The following is a 27,149-nucleotide window of genomic DNA, read 5'->3' on the forward strand; positions in this document are numbered from 1 at the left end:
CAATCTTTGTACTCTGTCCACAGTGTTGAAATGCAAATAGGATTACCTTGGAACCAAATCTTCTATATCCAATTTTTTTTGTATCAACAAAGCAAGGTGGTTAATAATAAAATGCCTAAACAGACTAAGTACTAAGTTCAGGTAATTTACGTGACATTTTCCATTTAATTAAAGCTGGTTCTCTGAAACGGGGGAATCACATTTGTGATTTTTTATATTTATATATTTTTAACTGATCAAAGAAAGGGCTTATATTTTTCTATATTCTCATCAGCATTGTGTAATAGAACAGAAATCCTTTGGTTCAACAGAATTGGGACTGGTATTTGGTTTGCTTATTCATAAAAATGGGTTAGATATTTTATGTACATACCATAAAAGTAATATTTTTAATCTCAACATTAAAATGTAGCTCTTTGTCAATACTTTTGACATGTGTCTAAGGCTTTCTTTCCATTGTGTCTCTTATTTAATTTTTCATCTAAACCACACATACAATTTATAGTCTATTACTATTTCTAGTTAAAAATTTTTTAAGTAGAACAAGAACCAAATTTGCAACAAGTACAGAACACTTCTTGATTATTATGTTTTCCCCATCTTTTACTGTTGTCTCTCCCACACTTAGTTTTTGTTAGCCATGTTTTGTTTTTGTTTTTATTTTTTCTGGCTGTGCTATGTGGCATGCAGGATCTTAGTTCCCTGACCAGGGATTAAATCTTTACCCCCTGCATTGTGAGCACAGAGTCTTAACCACTGGACCGCCAGGGATGTCCCTGTTAGCCATGATTTTTAACAATGTATTTATGACCAGGTTTTCCAAAGTGTTCAATTTCATTTTCATAGAACCAATTTCTTCTCATAGTTACTTATAAGTTTACATATTGTTTAATTAAATTGGGTACTTTCAGGAAAATGTGAAACTGGCCTAAACTTGTTTGGAACAAACAGAGTTAACTCTTGTGAGATAGGAGTGCTTTGTCAACTGGGCCTGTGGAGGTGGCCATATCCCCTGGACGTGACCAGCCACTGGACTGTCTCTCATGCCCTAGCCCGCATATCTGTTGCCTACTCTGCAGGCAGACAACAGAAGTTGCTATCTGGCCCAGGGGTGATAATCTGCAGGATTCGATATACCTGGCTACTTTGAATACAGAATTTACCCTGTTGTTTGCCATTGTCTCCATACCTGCTCAGCTTCTCAGCATGAACACCCTTGATAGACTGCTGTCCCCTTGTGCAGAGTAATCTCCCTCTTGTGATTTCGTGTGTGATATCTTTAGAAAATCTAATGCCAGATGCTTCATGAGTGTTTCAGTGTTTTCTTCATAAAGGTTACATATATATTTTAAGTTTACTCTTGAAACTGTTGTGACTGGAATCTTTTTTTCTCCATCATATTTTATTATTAAATGTATGTATAAAGGCTATTAGTTTTTTTTTTTTATATCCTCCTACCTTATTAAATTCTGTTATCATTTATATTATTTAAACCTCTTAAGTTTTCCAATTATGAATTATCATCTGAAAATACAGTTTTATCTCTTCTTTTAAATTCTTAAGACTACCGCTCATTTTTTTCTGATATTTAAGTGTCTTGACTAATAACTCCAAAGCTGTCTTTTTTTTTTTTTTTTTCAAAGCTGTCTTTTTGTTAAGGTAATATGTATTTTATCATTTTAGGGAGGTAATTATTCCTCCTTTATTGAGCTTTTTTTAAAAATCAGGAATGTTTCCCTTTTTTTAGTTGCCTTTTCAGCGTCTATGGAGTTGATCATGTGAATTAAAAAAAAAAAATATTGGGACTTCCCTGGTGGTGCAGTGGTTAAGACTCCACGCTCCCAATACAGGGGGCCCAGGTTCAATTCCTGGTTAGGGAACTAGATTCCGCATGCATGCCACAATTAAGAGTTCACATGCCTCAAGTAAGGAGCCAGTGAGCCACAACTAAGACCCGGCACAGCCAAATAAATAAATATTTAAAAAAATATATTTATTTGGCTGTGCCGGGTCTTAGTTGCGGCATGCGGGATCTTCGTTGACACGTGCAGGATCTTTAGTTGCGGCATGTGGGATCTAGTTCCTTGACCAGGGATAGAACCCGGGCCCCCTGCATAGGAAGCGTGGAGTCTTAGCCACTGGACCACCAGGGAAGCCCCCAATCATGTGATTTTTATTTTTCCCTTTCCTCAGCTGTATTAAATGTGTTGAATTATCTTAATAGATTTCCCCATACTGGACCTCTTTAACATTCTTTGAATAAACGACGCTGGGTCTTTTGACACACTGTTTTATTAGATGCTTAGAATTTTTACATCAGTTTTCAGAAAACTGGTGTGTAGTTTTCTTTTTATGAACAGGATTTAGTATGATAATATTACATCATGAAAATAGTTTGGAAGTCCTCCTTTTTCTTAGTTCTCAGTCTAAACAGAATTTGTATGGCCTGTTCTTTAAAGCGTTAGTAACCTTTTTAAAGCTTTTTCCTTGAAGAAGGAGATGGTAAGTCTGACTACAATCTCTGTTTGCTTTATGGAAATTAATCTGTTGAAACATTGTATCTCTTTTGTGGTCAGTTTTGGTAAACTATATTTTCTTAGAAAATTATTCATTTTAGCTGTGTTTTAAAACTTATTGGCAAAGTAATCTTTCTTCCAACTATGTTCTGTATTTAATCATTATTTTCACTTTGCCATTTTTTAATTTCTATGTCTGTGCGTTTTTGCTGTTTTTATTATATTAACTAATGGTTATCTGTTTTGCTGATTCATTTATAAAAAAGGAATCTGGTTTTACTTTGTGTGTTAGTTCTTTTTTTCTGTTTTCTAACTATTCTAATTCTGCTTTTATATAGTTAATTTCTTTTTTCTGCTTTGCTTCAGTTTGCTTTTCTAATATTTTTGGGTGGGATTTTTAGTTAATTTTTTCTTTCATTGTTTTGCTGTATGTATTAAGATTTTTTTTAAAATAAATTTATTTATTTATTTTTGGCTGTGTTGGGTCTTCATTGCTGTGTGCAGGCTTTCTCTAGTTGTGGTGAGCGGGGGCTACTCTTCGTTGCGGTGCACAGGCTTCTCATTGCAGTGGCTTCTCTTGTTGCAGAGCATGGGCTCTAGGCGCACGGGCTTCAGTAGTTGTGGCTCTCAGGCTCCAGAGTGCAGGCTCAGTAGTTGTGGCTCATGGGCTTAGTTGCTCCGTGGCATGTGGGATCTTCCCGGACCAGGGATCGATCCCTTGTCCCCTGCATTGGCAGGTGGATTCTTAACCACTGCGCCACCAGGGAAGTCCCATGTATTTAAGTTTTTGAATTTTCTTCTAAGCACTGTGGTTACAGTTTCACAGGTAATTTAATGTAGGTTTTTTTTTTTTATTGTTACTATTGTTTTCTTTAAACAAATACCATTTGGGATCTTATTTCTCTATTGATCTAAGAGTTATTTAAGATAGACTTCTAAAATTCCAAGTGGATTTACTTTTTTGTTGTTATTATTAATTCCCAGTTTTAGTAGAAACTATATGATTTCAGCTTTCTTATACAGACTATATTATAATATTTGAAAACATCATCATTTTTCTCTCTCATACACAGCTCATTCAGCACTTAAATTCCCCTCTGGCTATTTCTCCTCTTGGCTTACCATCCTCTGGTTTACATCTATCATGACCTTTGTTAGCAAGTTCTTCACACTCAAGTTACTACAAAACCCTTTGACCCTATTAGTGAGTTACTTACAAATTACGTCTTTTTTTTTTGCTAAGGATTTCATAAACTTCAGTAAGGTATAAACATGTTTTCCTGTCTGAAAGTCACATTTCTAGGAAATAAGGAATGGTCTTGCCTCTGAGGGGATGGAAGGGAGGAGACCAGAATAAGGGGATGAAGGAACAAAATCCACTGAGCATTTGCAAAATGGATGAGTAATAGAATAAGCTTAAAAGGAGCTTAAGTACATAGAGTTTCTCAGTGTCTTTGTTGTGATGTGGAGACAAAGAAAGAGCAACCCATAGCTATGTGAAGGAGGGAATGGCAATGTAGAGAATACTGCATAAATAAGGGTATAAGCAATGGAAGGATGTACAGGAAAATACAACCACCATTTTTCATTTATATAGTCAGCTGGGCTAGCTTGAATGAATAAAGAAAATATTTAATCATTGTAGTAAGATGTGAGAGGTTAGAGGCAGAGAAATATATTCAAAATAAGTATATAAATATAGGAATTAAATGAGTGAAATCTATTTTGTGCTCTGGATTTATTATTTAATGGAGAGTAAAGCAGGGATTGTTTCTGCCCTTAATGAGGTTTAGGGGTAAGAAAATAAGCAGAATAACAATTGGAAAAATTAATAAATAGATAATTTCAACATAGATCTGTGTTGTATATGATATATGTATAATAACAATGCAGATATACAGTTAACCCTTGAACAACACAGGGTTTAGGGTGTTGATCCCCCAGCATACGCAAAAATCCACATATAACTTTTAAAAACATATTTATTTATTTTATTTATTTATTTTCTTTCTACTTTTTTGGCTCCGTTGGGTCTTCTTTGTGGCACGCGGGCTTCTCTCTAGCTGTGGCATGGGGGTTTTCTCTCTCTAGTTGTGGCGCGCGGGCTCCAGAGCACGTGGGCTCTGTAGTTTGTGGCATGAAGGCTCTCTTTTTGAGGCGCATGAGCTCAGTAGTTGTGGCACGTGGGCTTAGTTGCCACGTGGCATGTGGGATCTTAGTTCCCTGACCAGGGATTGAACCTGTGTCCCCTGCGTTGGAAGGCAGATTCTTTACCACTGGACCACCAGGGAAGTCCCCACATATAACTTTTGACTCCCCCAAAACTTAGCTGCTTATTAGCCTATTGTTGACCGGAAGCCTTACCAATAACATAAATAGTAGATTAACACATATGTTATATATATTATATACTGTATTCTTATAATAAAGTTAGCTAGAGAAAAGAAAATGTTATTAAGAAAATCACAAGGAAGAGAAAATACATTTACAGTACTGTACTGTATTTATTGATACCATAAGTTTATGTTGTCTGTTTATAAGATAAATTTTCTGTCAGTATCTACATCAATATTGTCTTATATGATAAACACAGAACGTATTATATGTATTACTAACACTGGACATCAGAAATGAAAAGATAATGTGAAAAAAATTTATATTTCTTTACAGATATAATGACTCATGCATTGGTAATGAAGAAGCAGCAATATGATTGCTTTACGGTAACCTAGTGTAATTGATGTGAATGCTTCATGGTAGCCTAGCCTATACAGTAATGAATGAATCAGCATAAAACTTTTCTGGCATACAATATTACAGTCACATTTATAAAACAGTATTGGAAACATTGTTACATTTTTTAAAAAACCACTTACTGTGATGATAAGCTGATATGCAGTTTATCCAATCACAAAAGAGAGAAGCACACTGTACAGTAATGTAATTCTTTAAAAGCAAAGTTGTAAAACAGTAAGAAAGCTAACATATTATTAATTTTATATTAGATATCACTCACCTTATGCCTATGTAAGGATAGATTATCCACTTCAATACAAGTCTTGCACATGATGTTCTACACATATATGTTTGTATATTTATTGAAAAAAGTCCATGTATAGTGGATCTGCACAGTTCAAACCCATGTTGTTCAAGGGTCAACTGTATAATAAGCACATAGCTTTAAGTACTGTCAGTAGATTCAGCCTTAGCGTGAGTAACTTAATCTAAGACCTCAAAGTGAGAAGGAGCCAGCCATGCAAAGAGCCCAAACAGAAGATTTGTGGGGAAATAGAGCAGACTGAAAAGTCCGATGGAAGTAAGTGGGAACATGTTCTAAGATCTGAAAAGAGGCCTCTCCAGGTAGCAGTAAAGAGAACAGTGGTTTGAGATGATGCGTTATAGGTAAGCAGAGGCCTTTTAGCGAGTTTGATTTTATTCTAAGAATAAAGAGAAATTGTTGAAAGAATTTATGTATGAATTCTCAACCTTTCATGTCCATCAAAATCATTGAATGGAGAATATTAAATATAGGACTGCCCAGGACTGTAGAATCTGATCCAAGTGGTTTAGGTGGTGTCTAAATCATAGTATTTGTAACAAGCTCCCTTGTGATTCTGATTCACATTTCAGCTTGAGAAACACTGACTTAAAATATTTACTTAGTCACTAATCTCATTTTCCTGAATGAACTCTCATTTTCCTGGTGTTGCCTTTTGCTTTTTTTTTTTTAGCTATGTAACTATTTTTAGAATTTCATTGGGTAGTACTTTGGTTGTCTTTTATTTCTACTGTAGAAATTTTACTACTTTTAGAAAAAGAAAACTGCATGTTTGCTCTCTTGTTTTCTTTCAGATTTGGAGACCAACTATGAGACCAAGAAGTTATCTTCAGAAAATGACATTCATGAAATAAACTTATCCCAGTGGAAAATAATGGAGAGAATTAAAAACCATGGCCTTAAGAGACTCATTTTAAAAAATGATTGGGAGTCCAAAAGAAAATTTGAAGGACAAGAGGAATATTTCAATCAAGTGAAAATTACATCTCAAAAAGTGTCCTCTTACCAAAAACACTCATCTTTTTCTTCACATCAGAGAATTCATTTTGTGGAGAAACCCTATGAATGTAAGGAATGTGGGAAGGCCTTTAGAGTACGCCAACAACTTACTTTTCATCACAGAATTCATACTGGTGAGAAACCTTATGAATGTAAGGAGTGTGGGATGGCTTTTAGACAGACTGCACATCTTACCCGACATCAGAGACTTCATTCTGGTGAAAAACTCTATGAATGTAAGGAATGTGGAGAATCTTTCATATGTGGCCCAGACCTTAGAGTACATCAAAAAATTCATATTGGTGAGAAACCCTATGAATGCAAAGAATGTGGGAAAGCCTTCAGAGTTCGTGGACAACTTACTCTCCATCAGAGGATTCATACTGGTGAGAAACCCTATGTATGTACAGAATGTGGGAAGGCCTTTAGACAGTATGCACACCTTACTCGACATCAGAAGCTTAATATTGCTGACAAACTCTATGAATGTAAAGAATGTGGGAAGGCCTTTTTGTGTGGCTCTGGCCTTAGAGTACATCACAAACTTCATACTGGTGAGAAACCCTATGAATGTAAAGAATGTGGGAAGGCCTTTAGAGTACGACAGCAACTGACACTCCACCAGAGAATTCATACTGGTGAGAAACCCTATGAATGTAAGGAATGTGGAAAGACTTTTAGTCGTGGTTATCATCTTATTCTACATCACAGAATTCATACTGGTGAGAAACCTTATGAATGTAAGGAATGCTGGAAGGCCTTTAGTCGTTACTCACAACTTATTTCACACCAGAGTATTCATATTGGTGTTAAACCCTATGACTGTAAGGAATGCGGGAAGGCCTTTAGACTACTCTCACAACTTACACAACATCAGAGTATTCACATTGGTGAGAAACCATATAAATGTAAGGAATGCGGGAAGGCCTTTAGATTGCGCCAAAAACTTACTCTACATCAGAGCATTCATACTGGTGAAAAACCCTTTGAATGTAAGGAATGTAGGAAGGCCTTTAGGCTTAATTCATCTCTTATTCAGCATCTGAGAATTCATTCTGGTGAGAAACCCTATGAATGTAAGGAATGTAAGAAGGCCTTTAGACAACATTCACACCTTACCCATCATCTGAAAATTCATAATGTAAAAATATAAGAAAGCCTTTTTAGTCTATGAATGTAGTAATTAGTTCCTTTTGCTTCCTCCATGCACCTGACTTGGCATAACGGGGTTTAAATCATTAAAAGAATGTGTTAATTTAATATATTCCACCATCACTCAGACCTGAGAATCTTCACATTCATTCTAGAAACTAATCCTATTAATACAACAAATGTGGGAAAGACACATCATCATTTCTAGCCCATCACTTTCCTACCTGTGTTATATTGAACAAGATGTTTAACTGCTAGATGCTATAATTTCTTCATTTATAAAATTATAATACTGTAGCAGAATAAAGATTACTGCCGATTCTTTGGTACTCCACCCATCAAGACGTGGAATCCACATCCCTTCCCTTTGAATCTGGGCAGGCTGTGACTACTTTGACCAGTAGAATAGCAGAAGTACTGCTGTGCTAGTTTCTGGACCCAGACTTTACTGGTAGATTTTGCCTCATCTCTTGGAATACCCTCTCAAGTTCAGACCTGAACTGTTATGTTAAAAAGTCTGGCTACTCTGCTGAACAGACCACATGGAAAGGCCCTGAGACTACATAGAGAAGGAGAGGCACTCTGCTGTGCCCAGTCTTCCAGATTGCCCATGAAAACATCAGACATTTGAGTGAAATAGTTTTGGATCCTCCAAACCAGCCATCAGCTGAATGCCAGTGAATAACCTCAGTTGATGCCATGTAGAACAGAAAAATCCACCAACTGAGCCCCTGCCCAAATTCCTGACCCACGAAATCATGAGATATAATTAAATGGTTGTTGTTTTAAGCTACTAAATATTGTTTTATTATTATCATCATTAATATTACTCTCTTGAAAATCCATATGAAAGACTATGGGCACAGTGAATATAGAAATGCCTTCCACCAACACTCATCCATTATTGAATGTCAGATAACTTATTCTTGTTAAAATAGTGAAAGTGAGAAATCCTTTTTCAATTTTTTCATAAAAAAGAAGATATTCTACAATCTATACTCTCTGGCCTCAGTATAAATTTGATTTAAAATTAACAGAGGATGGATGGACCTAGAGATTGTCATACTAAGTGAAGTAAGTCAGACAGAGTAAGACAAATATTGTATCACTTGTTTGTGGAAACTAAAAATAGTACAAATGAACTTATTTACAAAACAGAAACAGACTCACAGACATAGAAAACAAACATGGTTATCAAAGGGGAAGTGGGGGGATAAATTAAATTAGGAGTATGGTATTAACAGATAACATACTACCATATATAACATAGGTAAACAATAAGGATTTACTGTATAGCATTGGGAACTATATTCAATATCTTGTAATAACCTATAATGCAAAATAATTTTTTAAAAGAATATATGTATATATATATATTCACTGTATGAATATATATATACACACTGTATGTATGTATATACATATATGTGTGTATATGTAACCAAATCACTGTGCTGTACACCTAAAACTAGCACAATATTGTAAATCAACTATACTTCAATTAAATAAATAAAATTAACAAAGAATAAGATAAAAAGAAACTATTTGGAAATTAAAAATCACCTATAAGTCCAGCATCAATTTTAAAAAATCCATTGTAGCCTTTTAAAAAAATGCTCAAATTGTCCTATATTTGGCCAGTGGGAATCCCCTCAATTTGGATCCTTTGTCCTTTTGTCATGATTACTGTAGCCTGTGATAACTTCCTTTTTTTCTAACAAAATGCATTGGTCAGCTACAGAGCACATTAGGGCATTTATTAATAAATAAAGGGAAAATGGAGCATTTATCCTGCCTTTCCTTTATGAACTATATTTCAAGACAACCAAAAGTTGATGAAGGAAAGTTCTTTATTATTAGAGAATTCTAGCTAATAAAGGTCAAAGGAATGATAGAATCCAAAAAGTCACACTTTTTATTTATGAAATAATGGGTCTTGATGGTATCAGTGGATGTGAAAACCACTAGGTGAGAGATTATTCTAAGATTTTAAAGGACAGAGCAGAATGACAACCCGTTAACCTATAGTAACATCTCTAAATTAAATCAGCAAGACTATGTGCTTCTTGATGTAATGCAATGGATGTATACTACCTGTGGAGTATTCTTGTCCAAAATATTGATTCAGAAGTGTAATTTAGTCTCTAAACCTACCAGTTTACAGGAAACTTGGGAAATAAATGAACAAATTCATGACACAAAGAAGCAAACAGCCAAATCCAGAATGTGGGAAATTCCACAAAATAAAAGCCCTAGTTTCTTAACCAATATATGTTAAGAGAATAATAACAGAATTTTACAAATTAAAAGAGACTTGAGACATATTAATTAAATACAGTGTATGGAATGTATTGAGATGCTTGTGTTAAAATGTACCCAGGATTTGCTTTAATCAGGTATGGTAAGTCACGAAGACATGGAAATGATTATCATGAAGGAAGAAGCTTATACGCGGAGATTTCTGCAAACAGGAGGAACTGAGTACACATAGGAGAACATGGAAGGAGCACCTAGTCCTGTTAGGAGGCAGAAGGCGGAAGAGGGCAGAGCATGACTCAGAACCTTTACTGGAGTTTTCCCAGGAAGGAATGGGTGACGTGATGCCAGGTAGGTACACTGAGCAAGTTTAAGACTGGGTAGATTGAATAATTTTGTGGGCTCTGAGCTCCAGTGGTGGTCCTCAGTTGTCCAGTACCTGGCCCTGGGGTGATTTAGGGCAGGAGGAATATTGGCTTGGTGTGTGAGAGTTTGATAAAGGAGATGTTTGATAAAGGGGTGTGGACTTTGGATTGGTTGGTTTATATATCAACGGCATGCTTGCAGGAGGGTTGTTTGTCAAGGAATTTGCGAGCCCTAGAAGTGGTAGTCTTTCCAAGATCAAGTCCCCAAATGCCAGAGCATCAAGAATACGGAAAATAAGAAAATACAGGCAATACAATCCTGATTTGGACAGATAAAAAAAAGACAACTTTTTACATTATTGTGAAAAAGTAAACCTAGAGTGGGTATTAAATTATATTAAATAATTATTATTCATTTGTTAGGCATGATGATGGCATGGGAGTGGGTGTGTGTATGTGTGTATAAATCCTATGCATTAGAGAGCCATACTGAAGTATTCAAGGATGAAATTATATGTATGATTTGCTTTATAATACTAAAGAAAAAATGGGAAGGATAGATGAAACAAGATCGGAAAAATGCTGTAAATTGTTGAAGCCGGGTAATGGGTACATAGGGTTCACTGTGCTATTCTTACTACCTTTGCATATATTTGAAAACTTCCATAATAAAGTTTTTGTTTAAGTAGAAAATCTGAAATTTTAGACTACTTAGTGATAAATGATAATTTGATCCCTACAGATAAAAATTTGTGGGCAGGGCTTCCCTGGTGGCGCAGTGGTTAAGAATCCACCTGCCAATGCAGGGGACTCGGGTTTGAGCCATGGTCCAGGAAGATCCCACATGCCACGGAGCAACTAATCCCATGCGCTACAACTACTGAGCCTGCGCTCCAGAGCCTGTGAGCCACAACTCCTGAAGCCCGGGCGCCTAGAGCCCGTGCTCTGCAACAAGAGAAGCCACTGCAATGAGAAGCCCCCGCTCACCGCAACTAGAGAAAGCCCGCACACAGCAACAAAGACCCAACGCAGCCGAAAATAAATAAATTAAATAAATAAATTTTTTAAAAAAATTGTGGGAAGCCACCAAAGCTCTACTTTGTAGGAAATAAACAACCTTAATGCATTTAGAAAACCTGGATTGAGCAGTTAGTTCACGACTCTGTTACCACACATACCGTGCCTGTCACATAGTAGGCAGTTGACAGAAGTGTTGGGGAAAAAAAGCATTAACTTAAGCCAGAAAACGTGTTTTTTACACGGGCTCTCAGCAGTGAAAGCGCGGAGTCCTAACCACTGGACTGCCAGGAAATTCCCAGAAAACATTTATTTATTTATTTATTTATTTATTCATTTATTTAATTTATTTTTGGCTGCGTTGGGTCTTGTTGCTGCACGCGGGCTTTTTCTAGTTGCGGCGAGCTGGGCCCACTCTTCGTTGTGGTGCGCGGGTCTCTCATTACGGTGGCTTCTCTTGTTGTGGAGCATGGGCTCTAGGCACGTGGGTTTCAGTAGTTGTGGCTTGCTGGCTCTAGAGCGCAGGCTCAGTAGTTGTGGCGCACAGGCTTCGTTGCTCCCTGGCATGTGGGATCTTCCCGGACCAGGGCTCAAACCCCTGTTCCCTGCATTGGCAGGCAGATTCTTAACCTCTGTGCCACCAGGGAAGCCCCCCCCCCCTTTTTTTTTTAATTAAGGTAAATAGCAGGAAGTAATTCATACAATAAAAGTAAAAGTACAACTTAAAAAAAGTAGAAGAGGGACTTCCCTGGTGGTGCAGTGGTTAAGAATCCACCTGCCAGTGCAGGGGACATGGCTTCGATCCCTGGTCTGGGAAGATCCCACATGCTGCGGAGCAACTAAGCCCAAATACTTAGCCACAACTACTGAGCCTGCACTCTAGAGCCCACGACCCACAACTACTGAGCCCATGTGCCGCAACTACTGAAGCCTGCGTACCTAGAGCCTGTGCTCCGCAACAAGAGAAGTCACTGCAGTGAGAAGCCCGCGCACTGCAACGAAGAGTGGCCCCCGCTCACTGCAACTAGAGAAAGCCCATACGCAGCAACAAAGACCCAATGCAGCCAAAAATAAATAAATTTTAAAAAAAATTTTTTTAAGTAAAAGAATAGTTAATAAAGTAGTAGATTTTATCCAAGAATATTCTCTTTGAAAATACCATTAATATAGAATCAGCAGTTATTATTGAGGGACAAAAGATGATTCAATTACAGCTTTATGTATGGGAATGGTGAAATAGGTACACATATCAAAGAGATTTAAAAGTTTTAAAATTTATATGTTACTATATACGTATATTTCAGTATGTATAAAAATATAGAGAATGAGCTATCTAGAGAAACCTAAATGATCAAAGTTGACTCAAGAGACTATAGAAAGCCTGAACAATGTATAGATTTTATATTTTATACAATTTATAATTTATAGATTTTATAAGTTATAGTTTTATAATGTATGAGATCTGTAAACAAAGGAAATTTAAGTGGAGTTCTTGTTTTTTTAAAAACTAGAATCGATAGTTTTTCAGGCAATAAAGTTTTAAAGAATAGGTAACCTCTAACAAAATTTTGCAGGATCATTCTATAAGGCAGATATCCCAATAATAAAATTTTAGATGAGGGTAATCCCTAAAAAGCAAAATCTAGACCAGTATCATTTAAGATACATGCAGACATTCCAAATAAAGTTCAGTAAATTGAACTCAGTAGTCTAAAAAAACAGTTATAAAACATAAAATGATTTACCAGGAATACCCAGGGCCTGACCTTTTGTGATTTAGTTAGGCATTTAGGTTTTCTAACTTGAGCAGTGTAACAGTGTTGGGAAAAATGACGTGATCCTGCCCCAATAATTTCTTTCTATTGTTTCTCTTCTTTTTCTCGTTTATTTTAGCTTCATCAATTTTATAAAAGGAATGAAAAATTATTTGAAAAATAGGCATTCAATACTTAAAAATTATTACCTTCTACAAAAGAAAAACAAGTATTGCCACAGCACTTTATTTTCAGCCAAATGAATGTCACTGTCATACACTGACTTGTACCTCTAAGTCCATTTTGCTCAGAGTGGGCAGATTGGGCAGATGTCATTGAATAATCAGTCACCATCTAGAATAATAAATCTCTTCCACTCATGATTTCAAATTGCTTTTAATTTGTGGACATAACACAGTGTTTACACAAAAATGTAACATACACAATGAGCATTTTAAGTGCTATTATGTGTTTCTTCTCCCTGGTAACATTTTCTTGTTAACTGAAGTCTTTTGGGGACAGTACATTAACTCAAAATTTCTTAAAGTATGTTCCACAAAACACCAGTACTTAATGGTTCTTGAAGAAAATGATTTTGTGTTCAAACAAGCATGCAAGCTCTATATTCTATATTTCTTGGGAGAAAAAAATCACATTAAGTGCCTAACAAAAGACTATCAAAAATGTTTCATTTTATCAAACTCAATGTATCTCATACTTCACTATAGAGCTCACATTCCCAATACCTATTGTAGGTGTAATTCCACTTTGGCAGATGTTGCCCTAACCAAAAGGAGAGGCTTCAAGGATGGAAATGTCAGCATTGTGGCAGGTGTATGGTTATCTAGCAAGGCAAGCAACTCAGCATGCTGTCCAACCAGCTGCTTGCTCTTTTTTGGATTTAACATGGTGCTTTTCAGTAGAATAGAAAACCCCTAGTCCTTTTCTTTATATAAATACACCATATGTATTGAGGCCTTTTATTGGTCAATATTTAGGTTATATATAATTTCTCACTGAAAAATATCTTGTTGAATATCTGAGTTTCTTGCTATACATAACAAGGGTTTCTCTGAGGTATTTATCAAAAGGTGAGATTGGTAAGTCAGAGGTTATGTTCATGTTCAACCTCACTAGATATTGCCGTAGAAGAGGAGAACATCTTTATGGTACCAATTTACAACCCCTTCAACCAGTGAAATATTATTTCCTTATATCCCCACTTCTGGTATGTGCTTTAATATTTTCCTGGTAAATAATGAGTTGAGCATCTTTTCACATATGTTTATTGCTAAATACTATAGCTTGCCAATTCATATGTATTGCCCATGTTCCTTTTTAAAAAAATCTTCATATAAAAATAGTGGGATTCTTAAAAATAACATTCTAGATAGTAATCCTTTACCTAGTATTATGATGGACTCACCTTCTCCCAGACTGTGGCTTATTTCTGTTTTTATTGTGATATTGACATATTAAAATTTTAAATATGGATACAATCATCACTTTCATTATTACCCAATAACCTTTAAAATTCATTTTTTTACTAGACTCTTAATTTTTTAGGCAATCAGTTATGTCAACTACAAATAGATATGATTTTTCCTGAATATTTATAGTGATTATTTTATTATTCTTACTCTAACAGAAATAATTTCCAGAACAAGATTTAGTATTAGTGGTGATAACGGGCATCTAGTTGTTTTTCCCAACTTAATGGAAATCACTTAGTGTAATGTTTGCTCTCTGTTTGAGGTAAACAGACCTTGTGTGGTTCACTTGTTTCCTTCAGTCCCTATTTAACTTTTTTTTTTTTTCAATTAAAAATGCCTGCTGAATATTTTCAGATGCCTTTTTGGCACACTGATATATTTTCCTTCTTGAATTTGTTAATGTGATAAGGTGTACTTTGGTCATTAAGACAACGTGATACTGATGCAAAACGAACAAGTAGACCAATAGAACAAAATAAAGAGCCCTGAAACAGACCTACATACATGTGGTCATCTGATTTATGACAAAGGTTCCTCGCAGTGTGATTGCAGAGGAAGTGATGTTCTTTTCAATAAGTAGCACTGGATCAATTGCATATCCATATCGATAAAAAATTAACCTTGGCTCTTATCTTACACTTCACACAAACCAATTCCAGATGTGTTAATGATGTAATTGTAGATGATATGACAAAGGCTTTAGAAGAAAACATAGAATATCTTTCTAGCCTTGGGGTAGGAAAGATTTCTTAAACAGAACACAAAAAGCACTAACCATATGGAGAAAAAAAAGTAAATTTTACTATATTAAATTTAAAAATCTATTTTCATCAAAAGACACCATTAAAGTGAAAAGGCAAGCTACAGACTGGGAGACTATATTCACAATACATAAATTTGACCAAGAATATATAAAGAACCACTACAAATCAATAAGTGACAGACAACCAAATAAGAAATGAGGGTACTTCCCTGGCAGTCCAGTGGTTAAGACTCCGTGCTTCCATTGCAGGCCGTGCAGCACGGCCAAAAAAAAAAAAAGCACTTCCAAAAAATGGATATCCAAATGGCCAATAAAGATATCAGACTGTGCTCATGTTCGTTAATTATCAAGAAAACGGAAAAATTAAAACCACAATGTGATATGGCTGTACACCCACCAGAATAGCTAATAAAATGCGTGCAAATGCTTGTGCATAATGCATACCTGGAGGGTGCCATGATGTGCTCTGGCTATTTCAATATGTTAGTGGATATTAAAGACAAGATCCCCAATCTCCAGGAAAATCTGGAAAGCAGAAAACCGGTGAGTACCTAACTAAGAAAACCTCACATATTGATAAGGGTCATGAAGAGAAAGGTACTGGGAAGGAGAGTTACTGGAGGGGGACAATTCAGTTAATCTTTTCATCTCAAGTGTATACAGTATCTATAGTGGCAGCAATACAGGTTTTATGTAAGTATAGCCAGGCTAACACTGAAAAAGGAAAGCTGCAAAGTGGTACTAGTCCAATCAGATAATTAAAAATACTAAAAAGTCCCTATAATCGAAACGATGTGGTACTCATGAACAGACCAGTGGAATAGAACAGAATTCCATAAATAAACCTAAATACATAGGGGATTTTAGTACATAAAGGGACAGGGACGTGACACATTCTTTTTATTTTTTGTATTTTTTTACTTTGGGGACCATATTAATGTTTTACAAATTTTAAAAGTCAATAACAGGGACTTCCCTGGTGGTCCAGTGGTTAAGAATCTGTCTCGCAATGCAGAGGACGCTGGTTCGATCCCTGGTTGGGGAAGTAAGATCTCACATGCTGCGGGGCAGCTGAGCCCGCATGCCAAAACTAGAGAGAAGCCCACGCACCGCAGCAAACAGCCCATGTGCTGAAGCAAAAGATCCAGCGTGCTGCAACTAAGACCTGACGCAGCCAATAAATAAATAAATAAGTAAATAATTTTAAAAAGTCAAAAACAACCAAAGGGGAAAGTGGGGAGGGATAAACTAAGAGTATGGATTAACATACAACTATATATAAAACACATAAACAACAAGGATTTACTGTATAGCACAGGGAACTATACTCAATATCTTTCTTTAAAATAAATTTATTTTATTTATTTATTTTTGACTGTATTGGATCTTCATTGCTGCACGCAGGCTTTCTCTAGTTGTGGCGAGCGGGGGCTACTCTTCATTACGGTGTGCGAGCTTCTCATTGCGGTGGCTTCTCATTGTGGAGTACAGGCTCTAGGCGCGTGGGCTTCAGTAGTTGTGGCACGCAGGCTCAGTAGTTGTGGCTCACGGGCATAGTTGCTCCACAGCATGTGGGATCTTCCCAGACCAGGGATCGAACCCGTGTCCCCTGCATTGGCAGGCGGATTCTTAAGCACTGCACCACCAGGGAAATCCCTATGCGCAATATCTTATAATAACCTCTAACGAAAAATAATCTGAAAAAGAATATATATGTATAACTGAATCCCTTTGCTGTACACTTGAAACTAACACAATATTGTAAATCAACTATAGTTCAGTTTTTTAAAAAAGTGAATAACAGGAGAGAACCTAAATTGGAATATAAGCAAAAAAAAAAAGTTTCCTTCACACTAAAGGGGGAAAAAAGACTTAGGCAAGCAAGTTTTGAAGACAATTTGACCATATTCCCTCAGGCTAAAAACAGAAGAAGAAAAAAAAAACCCGTAAACAAGTAATTAACTCTCGTTAGTAGGATTGATTTACACAGTGATTACAGATTAGTAATTCTGGAACTATTTCATGTATTCTAGAATCAAGCAAAAAAGTAACTGTATTTCGGAGTAAGTAAATATAATGGGAGCCAGGTTTGTTGTTGCTGGAGAAGGGCATTGCAATAGGGAGAGCAGGAGGCTAGGATGAACCCTGTGGTGTTGGATTGCAATTGGAGGTATCACTACAAAGTCGTGTTTTAAAAAAAAAAAATTTAGAGATCATATAAAGGTGTGTGTATGTATGTCCCCCTAGCAGAGAGGACATAGAAGCAATTACACCGCTGTAGCAATGAGAATATCCAGCACCCAGATCCCAGGAACAAGGGCTCCTTGGAGAAATAGCATAAGACACTGAGCAGAGAAAACACAAGATGGGATTGGAACATTCTGAGGGGGTAGAAAGTAGGGAAGTGCTCAAAAAATGGTTGAAATATGTCAAAAAGTCACAGTATCTCAAGGAGTTCTCACTGGCCAAATCTGGACAATCTGAGCATCAAAACAGGTCATAATAGTAGCAGATTGAGTAAAACCATTGACTAATACAGTGACTAAAAGAAGCATCCATGAAACATGCTTTATAGTAGAATGCCAACTTACTAATGTAGAAGGAATGGTGAAACTAGAAAATCACCATCCATCAACCATCACAGTAATCATTGATTCTGGTAAGAATCATCAATGTATGCCAAAACTAATGGGTGAAAATTTGATGAGAAACAGAATTTGATACCATCGTAAAGTCTCTCTCCACAAATATTAATTACAAAGGGGAAAGTAGTAACATTACAGTGAAGAAACCTGGCAGACAGCATCTTGACCAGTTATCAAAGTTAACATAACCAGTGTGGCACAAAATGACATCCTGTACCTCCAGAACAGAGCGACTCCTGTGATATTCCTGCCAGAAGGCATAACCAGAATTTAATCATAAGGAAATCACAGAAAAATGCAAATTGAGCAATGCTCTACAAAGTAACTGGCCTTTGCTCTTCAAAAATGTCAAGGTCAAGAAGGACAAAGCTTGAGGAATTGTTTCGGGTTAAAGGAGACTAAAGAGACATGACAAGTGTAATATATGACCCTGGAACAGAAATTTTTTTTCTGTAAAGGCTTTATTGGAACAATTGTGAATTTGAATAAGGTAAATATTAAAATAAAAGTATTATATCCATGTAAATTTCATAATTTTGATCATTGTAATTATGGAGATTACGGGAGAGAATGTCTTTGCTTTTAGGATGTATACACTGAAACATTTAGGGGTAAAGGAGCCTTACGTGGGCAACTGACTTTTCTGAATGAAATTCCAAGTGTTCAGAAAAAGATAGGATTGTAAAATAAATGCAGTAAATGTTAGCATTTACAGAATCTGTGTGAAGGGTATACAGGAATTCTTTGTGCTATTCTTGCAACTTTTCTGTACATTTGATATTATGTCAAAATAAAAAGTTTCATTAACAAAGAAAGCAGGTTTGCATTCTGCCTCCTCCATTAATTGCTCTGTGATGTTGAACAGGTCACTTCACCTCTGTGTTTCTGTGTCTGTCACATGAGGATCGAAATAGTACCCACATGATGGGATTGTTATGAAAAATAATTAATGCATGTAACATTCTTAAAACTAGGCCTGGTAAAAGAAAGAGCACTTTAAATTTTAGCTTTATAACTTTTACTTGAAAATTTGTCTTTTTTCACCTCCAAAAATTTTTCTCTGTCTTCCTTTTTTCTTTTTTTCTTAAAATTCCCTTTTCTTCCTTATTATTGGTTTCTCCTTGTAGAATTCCTATTAGACATTAGAATTTCTGGCACTGCCTTTCACATGTCATTTTCTCTCATGTTTTCCACTTTTATCCTTCTGCACAGAATTTTGGGAGAAACTCTAAGCATGATTTTTCTATTCTTATAGTTACTCTTCCATATATCTCCAATTCTACTATTCAGCCAAGCTGTTGAGTTATTTACTTCATGTGTTTAATCTCCAAGAAAGCAGATTGGTTTTAGAAAAGCCTAATCTGGTTTTATGCATACTCTTTCCTTTCTGGTATTTCAGAAGGTAAGGAGTGAGGTGGAGGGCGGTGGTGGGGGGGCAAGGCAGAGGCCTAATTGAGTTTTTAAAGTTCTGTTCCAAATTCTTGAGGTTCAGCCACTTTTTTGCCATTGGGATCCTTAAAACACTCTAGTATAGTAATATAAATCTCACTTTTCACTGTTACTCCTTAATTTAAAACGTCTAATGCAAGTTTCCTGCACCCATTGTCTTGTTCTATAGTCTCATACTTTATTTTATTTTTTAAATTATTTGTTTGTTTGTTTGTTTGTTTATTTATTTATGGGCTGCGTCAGGTCTTAGTTGCAGCACTCGGTAATCTTTCGTTGCTGTGCGCAGGCTCCAGAGCGCGTGGGCTCAGTACCTGCGGTGCACGGGCTCTCTAGTTGTGGCTCGCGTGCTCAGTAGTTGCGGCACGCGAGCTTAGTTGCCCTGCAGCATGTGGGATCTTAATTCCCCAAGCAGGGATCGAACCGGCATCCCCTGCATTGCAACACGGATTCTTAACCACTGGACCACCAGGGAAGTCCCTACTTTATTTTAAATAAGCTTTTTCTCTTAGAATGGTTTTAGATTTACAGAAAAGTTGCAAAAATAGTTCAGAGTTCCCGAATAATGAACACCCAGTTTCCCCTTTTGTTAACGTCTTATACTACTATAGTACATTTGTATATTCTTATTAACTGAAGCCCATACTCCAGTCAAATTTCCTTAGTTTTTACCTAATGTCCTTCTGTTCCAGAATCCTATCCAGGATACCACATTACATTTAGTCTTCTGTGTCCTTATGCTCCTCAAGACTGTGACAGTTTCTCAGAGTTTCCTTGCTTTTGATGTCCTTGACAGTTTTGAGGAGTACTGGTTAGTTGTTTTATAAATGTCCCTGAAGTTGTGATTGTCTAATGTTTTTTTCCTAGTTAGGCTGGGGGTTTGAATTTGGGGGAGGAAGACCACACTAACTGCCATTCTTACAACATCATATTAGAGGTATATGCTATCAACATAACTTATCACTGATGATATTAGCCTTGAATTCCTAGCCAAGGTAGTGTTTGCCAGATTTCTCCACTGTACAGTTACTTTATCCCTCCTCCCAGACTATGCTCTTTGGAAGGAAGTCACCATGCACAGTCCACACTTAAGGGGTGGGGAGTAATGCTTCAACTACTCGAGGAGGGGTAATCCACACAAATTACTTAGAATTCTTTTATATGGGAGATTTGGTCAATATCCCCCATTTATTTATTCAACCATTTATTTATGTCAGGATGGACTCATTGATATTTATTTTATACTTTGGGTTATAATTCAATACGATGTATTTTTGTTTTTGTTTTTGTTTGTTTTTCTCAAATTGTTCCAGCTTTGGCTATTGTGAGCTCTTTCAGTTGGCTCCTGTGTCCCTTTGACATACCCCATCATTTTGTTTTTTGAAGCACTTCCTTTATTTTCTGGTACTACAAGACATTGCAGGCTCATCTTGTATATTTCCTGCCCAGTCTTAGAATCAGCCATTTCTCCAAGGAATTCTGGTTCCTGTCAACCTAAATAAACCTAGGAGGCAATAATCAAGCAAAAAAACATTTATTTGGGATCAAAGAATTGCAATTTGAGGCACATAGATTCTGGTAACAACCCAGTGTCCCACTAGGGAGTAAAAGTCAGGGACTTTCAAAGGCAAAGAATGGAAGTTTGCATTACAGACTCTTAACTGGAATTGGAGGCAGAAGCTAGTTTTGGCTAAACATGATTGAGTGCTAAGGCTACCACAGCAGGGAGGTAAAAGTCCGTTACTGTGACAAGTTGCAGGTGTTCTTGCAGAGTCCTTGGAATATCTGTGGTTTGGCCTCACCTGGCTCCACCTGGTGAGGACGTGCATAAGGTCCACCTTCTAATGGCCTTCTGGCTCCATTTTAAAACCCCTTGACATTAGTGACTCCATTTTATTTCACATTTCACACTTCTTTCATTGTTGAATGGTATTAGAAACCAAATGCTGGGCACAGGGATTGCTCATTTTTCCTGGGATTGCTTCTAGGCCCTCTCAGCAGACAGAGCTAGAGAACATATTTGTGTATACTAACCCAGGTATATATACAAATCTATATTATTTATATATGTGTATGTATTAAGCTAAATATGAATTCATATTGATTTCTCTGACTCTAATCCAGTAACAAATAGTTCATTCTGCCTTCTGTGATATTGTGTTATAATAAGAAATATATATTTGGTCTTATACCCCATTCCTGGCACAGAGCTTCTAAAACCCTTGAAATTTCCTACGTGATGAGAGTGATAAAGGTGTCTTTTGTTGTGTTAAGGAAGTGACTTTTGGAAAGCACCTAAGGATGAGATCTGGTAGCCAGTGGAGCCAACCGTGTGATTAGAGGTTGAAACTTTCAGTCCCCCTTTTCCTCTCCTTCACTACCGTCCCACCGCTGGGGAGGGGGGAGGAGCTGGAGATTGAGTTCAATCATGCCTATATAATGAAGCCTCCATAAAAACCCAAAAGGAGGGAGTTCAGAGAGCTTCTAGGTTAGGGAACCAGAATGCTTCCATGTGCCACTGTGCCGGGCCCCAAACTCCATGAGAATAGACGCTCCTTTGGGATGTTCCCCTCCATATCTCTTCATTTGGCTGTTCATTCATATCCTTCATAATAAATCGGTAATCTAGTAAGTAAACAGGTTTCCTTAGGTCTATGAACCATTCTAGCAAATTAGTCAAACCTGAAGAAGGGGTTGTGAGAACATAACCAATTGGACAGAAACAGGTAAAACCTAGCTTCCAATTGGTCAGAAGCACAGGTAACATTCTGGGCTTGCAATTGGCATCTGAAGTGGCGAGGAGTGGGCAGTCTTATAGGACTGAGCCCTCAGCCTGTGGAATCTGATGCTATCTCTGGGAAAATGGTGTCAGAATTGTGTTGAATTGTAGGACATCCAGCTGGTGTCCAAAAATTGCTTGGTGGTGTGTGGGAAACCCGCTGCACACATTGTAATTGGTAACTAGAACCCTCTTACCTCCCCGCCTTTGGTGGTCTGGAACTTCCCACTCCAAGACTGAGGAACCTGGTTTTCATTGTCTTTCATCCATTTATTTATTTGTTTACATGTAGTGGTTTCAGAATTGTTTACCCATACACCATTTATGTACACTTGTCTTTAGACTTACAGTTTCTACTCATTCCCAAAGTTACTTAAGTCAGCTTCTTTTCCCCCCCATATCCTTCAGTGAGGTTTAGCATACATTTTTAATACAATTGGATTCTTTTATCATTGTCTGAATTTCATCCTGGGATCCCTCAGGGTCAACTTCCTAATTTATTTTTTTATGTATAAACATTAAGGTTCACTATTTGTGCTGTGATGTTCTATGGATTTGGACAAATGCATAGTGTTATATATCCACTACCACAGTAACATACAGAATAGTTTCACCACTCTAAAAAATTCCCTGTGCTTCACATGTTCAACTCTTCCAAATCCCTAAACCTCTGGCAATCAGTGAACTGTTTAATGTCTTTATGGTTTGCCTTTTTCAGAATGTCATATAAAATGTATGTATGTATGTATGTAGCCTTTTAGACTAGTACCCTTATAAGAAGACAGGAGAGCTTGCTTAAGCTCTTTCTTCTCTCTGCCATGTGAAGATGAAACAAGATAACCATCTGCAAACCAGGAAGCAAGCCCTCACTAGACACTAAATCTGCCTATGCCTTGATCTTGATCTGCTGGCTAGCCTCCAGAACTGTGAGAAATAAGTGTTTGTTGTTTTAGCCACACAGTCTATCCTAATTTGGTTTTTGTTCTTGTTTATTATTTTATATGGAGCATCTGTTTTATTTATTTATTTATTTTAAGAATTTTTTTAAAAATTAATTAATTTATTTTTGGCTGCATTGGGTCTTCATTGCTGTGCGTGGGCTTTCTCTAGCTGCGGCGAGCAGGGGCTACTCTTCGTTGTGGTGCGTGGGCTTCTCATTGCACTGGCTTCTCTTGTTGCAGAGCACGGGCTCTAGGTACGTGGGCTTCAGTAGTTGTGGCACTCGGGCTCAGTAGTTGTGGCTCGCGGGCTCTAGAGTGCAGGCTTAGTAATTGTGGTGCATGGGCTTAGTTGCTCAGCGTCATGTGGGATCTTCCTGGACCAGGGCTCGAACCCATGTCCTCTGCATTGGCAGGCGGATTCTTAACCACTGTGCCACCAGGGAAGCCCCTTATTTTTTTAAAAAATTATTTATTTATTTATTTATTTATTTGGCTGCGCCGGGTCTTAGTTGCGGCACGTGATATCTTCATTGCCGCGTGCGGGATCTTCATTGTGGCATGTGGGATGTTTAGTTGTGGCATGCGAACTCTTAGTTGTGGCGTGTGGGATCTAGTTCCCTGACCAGGGATTGAACCCGGGCCCCCTGCATTGGGAGCATGGAGTCTTAGCCACTGGACCACCAGGGAAGTCCCTATCCTAATTTGTTATAGCAGCCCAAACTAAGATAGTAGTGACATCTCGTTGTTTTAATTTGCAGTTCCCTAATGACAAATGATGTTGAGAATATTTTCATATGCTTATTTGCTACCTGTATATCTTCTTTGGTGAGGTATATGCTCAAAGCTTTTGCCCATTTTTCAAATGGGTTATTTTCTTATTGTTGAGTTTTAAGATTTTAAAAATATATTCTGGATACAAATCTTTTATTAGATATGTATTTGCAAATATTTTCTTCCAGTCTATGGTTTGTCTTTTCATTCTCTTGGTGTCTTTCACACAACAAAATGTTTTTGATTTTTAATAAGGTCTAACATATTGATCTGTTCTTTCATGGCTCATGCTTTTGTTGTTGTACCTAAAAATTCATCAACCATCCAAGGTCACACAGATTTTCCTTATTTTTTTTCTAAAAGTTTTATAGTTTTGTGTTATATATTTAGGGGTATGATCCATTTTGAGTATCAAGGTTTTGTGATATTTTGCTTTTTGTTCTTTTTGCATATGGGCATCCAGTTGTTTTGCACCATTCGTTGAAAAGATTATCCTTTCTCCATTGAATTTCCTTTGCTCCTTTGTCAAAGATTAGTTGACTATATTTGTGTGGATCTATTGCTGGGCTCTCTCCTTGGTACCACTGATATTTTATCTGTTCTTTTACTGATACCATGCTGTTTTAATTGCTGTTACATTATAGAAAGTCTTGAAATCAGTAATATGAGTTCTCCAAACATTATCTTTCTATATAACTCCATACTTTTGGTGGGAACATATATATTTCTTGAAAAAATCATACTTGTGCTTTAAGATTCAGTTCAAACGTAAGGTCTAGAAACCATTTACCCATCATTTGAATTCTCATTGCATCCTGTACTTACCTTGATTATTGCACTTATATGAATATAATCTCCTTCTATAATTTTTATGCCCAGAATCTACCAGTGTTATCAAAATCGACAGTCAAGAAGTATCTACTATTCTCAGTGGAACAAACTGCTATCTGAATTGTGTATGTAAACATTCTCACCCAATAATTGGCTATACTATATACTCAAATCTTAAAAGGAGATTTTTATACCCTAGTGTCTCCATGTGTTCATTTTTCATATGTTTAAGCGCTTGATATTTGCCAGGAACTAGGTGAGATGCTGCTGATGAAATGGTGAATAAGAGTCCTGATCAAGCCAGTCTTGTCAGATTAATTTTGTACTTAACATGTTGTGTTAAAATGGTCATTTTTCAGGGACTTCCCTGGTGGTCCAGTGGTTAAGAATCTGCCTTCCAATGCAGGGTATGTGGGTTCGATCCCTGATCAGGGAACTAAGATCCCACATGCTGCAGGGCAACTAAGCCCATGCGCCGCAACTACAGAGCCCATGCACTCTGGAGCCTGCGTGCCACAACTAGAGAGCCCACACACCACAACTACTGAGCCTGTGCACCACAACTAGAAAGAAGCCCACACACCGCAATGAAGAGCCCTCGTGCCACAATGGAAGATCCCGCATGCCACGATTAAAACCTGACGCAGCCAAAAATAAAAATAAATAAATAAATAAATATAAAATGGTCATTTTTCAGTTCTTGGCTGTGAGCTCATTGAGGGTAGTAACTGGGCTTTTGTGTGTGATTTTACTTATTAATTAATTAATGTATCTGATGCATAATAATGCCTGGTTGGGATCTCCCTGGTAGTCCAGTGGTTAAGATTCTGTGCTTCCAATGCAAGGGGCATGGGTTCGATCCCTGGTCTAGGAACTAAGATCCCACATGCTGCGCCACACAGCATGGCCAAAAAAAAAAAAAGCCTGGTCTGTGTGTATGATAAGTATTTGGTGAATAAATTATGAAGGACTTTCTTTCAGGTAAATGTGACTAAGAGAAAGTATTAACATTTTAAAAGTAACACCTAAAGACAGGGTGGTACCAAAAGCCTAATTGTCTCATTAAAGTAAAAGAAAAATGCAGCTATCTTAGATTTAAAAAAATAAAATACAATCACTGCAGGACACGGTTTCATTTTTCCACTGAGATGCCTGAAATTGCAGATTCTTTTTGTTGAATCCAATCAAGTACATCATGAGCACTGTAATAAAAGCAATGTATTCCTAAGTGCTAGACAGGTCAAATGTACTAAAAACTCAATTAATTAACTTACTTAAGGTTGTGAACTAGCAAAGGATGTTGGTTCAGTCTCCAACCAACAATCCTAGTGAACTAGAAATACAAGAAAGGTATGGATTGCAGGAATTTAAAAAATTTTAAAGCCTCCTGACCATGATGGAGTAACTGATATCAAACTAGGTTTCTTGCCAAAAACAATCATAAAACTAGGCAAAATATATGAGGCAATGGTTTTCAAACTTTGGACAATAGGCAGTGCAGGACTATGATCACTGATAGAAGAGAAAAACATGAAGTAAGCCCATGATTGTCTCTGCTTTCTGCCTGGGGCTACTTTCTGGAGTATGGTATGGAGAGGTATAGCTCAAGTAAACTCAGAGTCTCGCTGAGCGGAGTAGGCTAAGAATTTGGCCTAAGCCTAAGAGTTTGGGGATGTTAAGTGGCTGGAATTAGTGGGGTAGAGTCAAGAGAATAGTTTTCTGCAAAGAAGGAGTCCCAGAACTGTGCCTAGGGATCTTCTTACATTTTTAATCAATACTAATCTGTGCATGTACAGGAAGAGACTCCACAAAGCCTAGCAGAGAACAGCTGCTGGGGAATTACGAGCTGAACAGAGATTCTAGAAGTCCTGGGAAAAAGGAAATTCCAAACATTTAGAGTGGACAGACACTTCTGAACACCCTAGTAGTCAGCTCACACCCTAAAAAGGCCACACCTTTAGAGTACGGTTATGCTAGCCCTAAGCAAAGGCTACTCTAGATCTAAGGGAAGAAAGTTTTAAAATAGGCCTTGAAGGGATCAGACTGATCTGCCAGTAAATTAACTGGCTGCTATAAAAAAATCAATAATCTTTAAAGAAAGATAACAAAATCTGAACTCTCAACAACATAGCATCCACAATGTATAACATACAATCAAAAATGACTACTCATTCAAAAAAGCAGGAAAATGTGATCCATAAGCAGGAAAAAAGCAACCAATGGAAATAGAACTTGAGATTACCCAGATATTGGAATTAATTAGGAGGTAGTATAAAAATGTTTATTGACTTAATGGAAAATATAGTCATAATGAATAAATGGACAGGAACTTCAGCAGAAAAATGGAAAGGATAAAATAGAAT

At 37.0% G+C, this 27,149-nt stretch overlaps 1 protein-coding gene across 2 annotated transcripts in view; it reads left to right on the forward strand.

Annotated features, from left to right (window-relative positions):
• ZFP82 (ZFP82 zinc finger protein) overlaps window positions 1–25,836 on the forward strand; it is a 41,284-nt gene extending 15,448 nt beyond the window's left edge. Inside the window, exons 5-6 of one of the 2 annotated variants that reach the window (XM_082367383.1) lie at window positions 6,369–10,332; window positions 11,089–25,836. In XM_082367383.1, coding sequence (XP_082223509.1) covers window positions 6,369–7,726 — 1,358 coding nt within the window. In that variant the 3' untranslated portion in view covers window positions 7,727–10,332; window positions 11,089–25,836. The remainder of the gene's footprint in view (window positions 1–6,368; window positions 10,333–11,088) is intronic. The other variant, XM_082367384.1, reaches the window with a different exon arrangement.
• The last annotated feature ends 1,313 nt before the right edge of the window (window positions 25,837–27,149 follow it).

This window comes from Balaenoptera borealis (assembly GCF_965194805.1).
Source record: "Balaenoptera borealis genome assembly, chromosome: 19".
In the NCBI taxonomy this organism is placed as follows: Eukaryota; Metazoa; Chordata; class Mammalia; order Artiodactyla; family Balaenopteridae; genus Balaenoptera; species Balaenoptera borealis.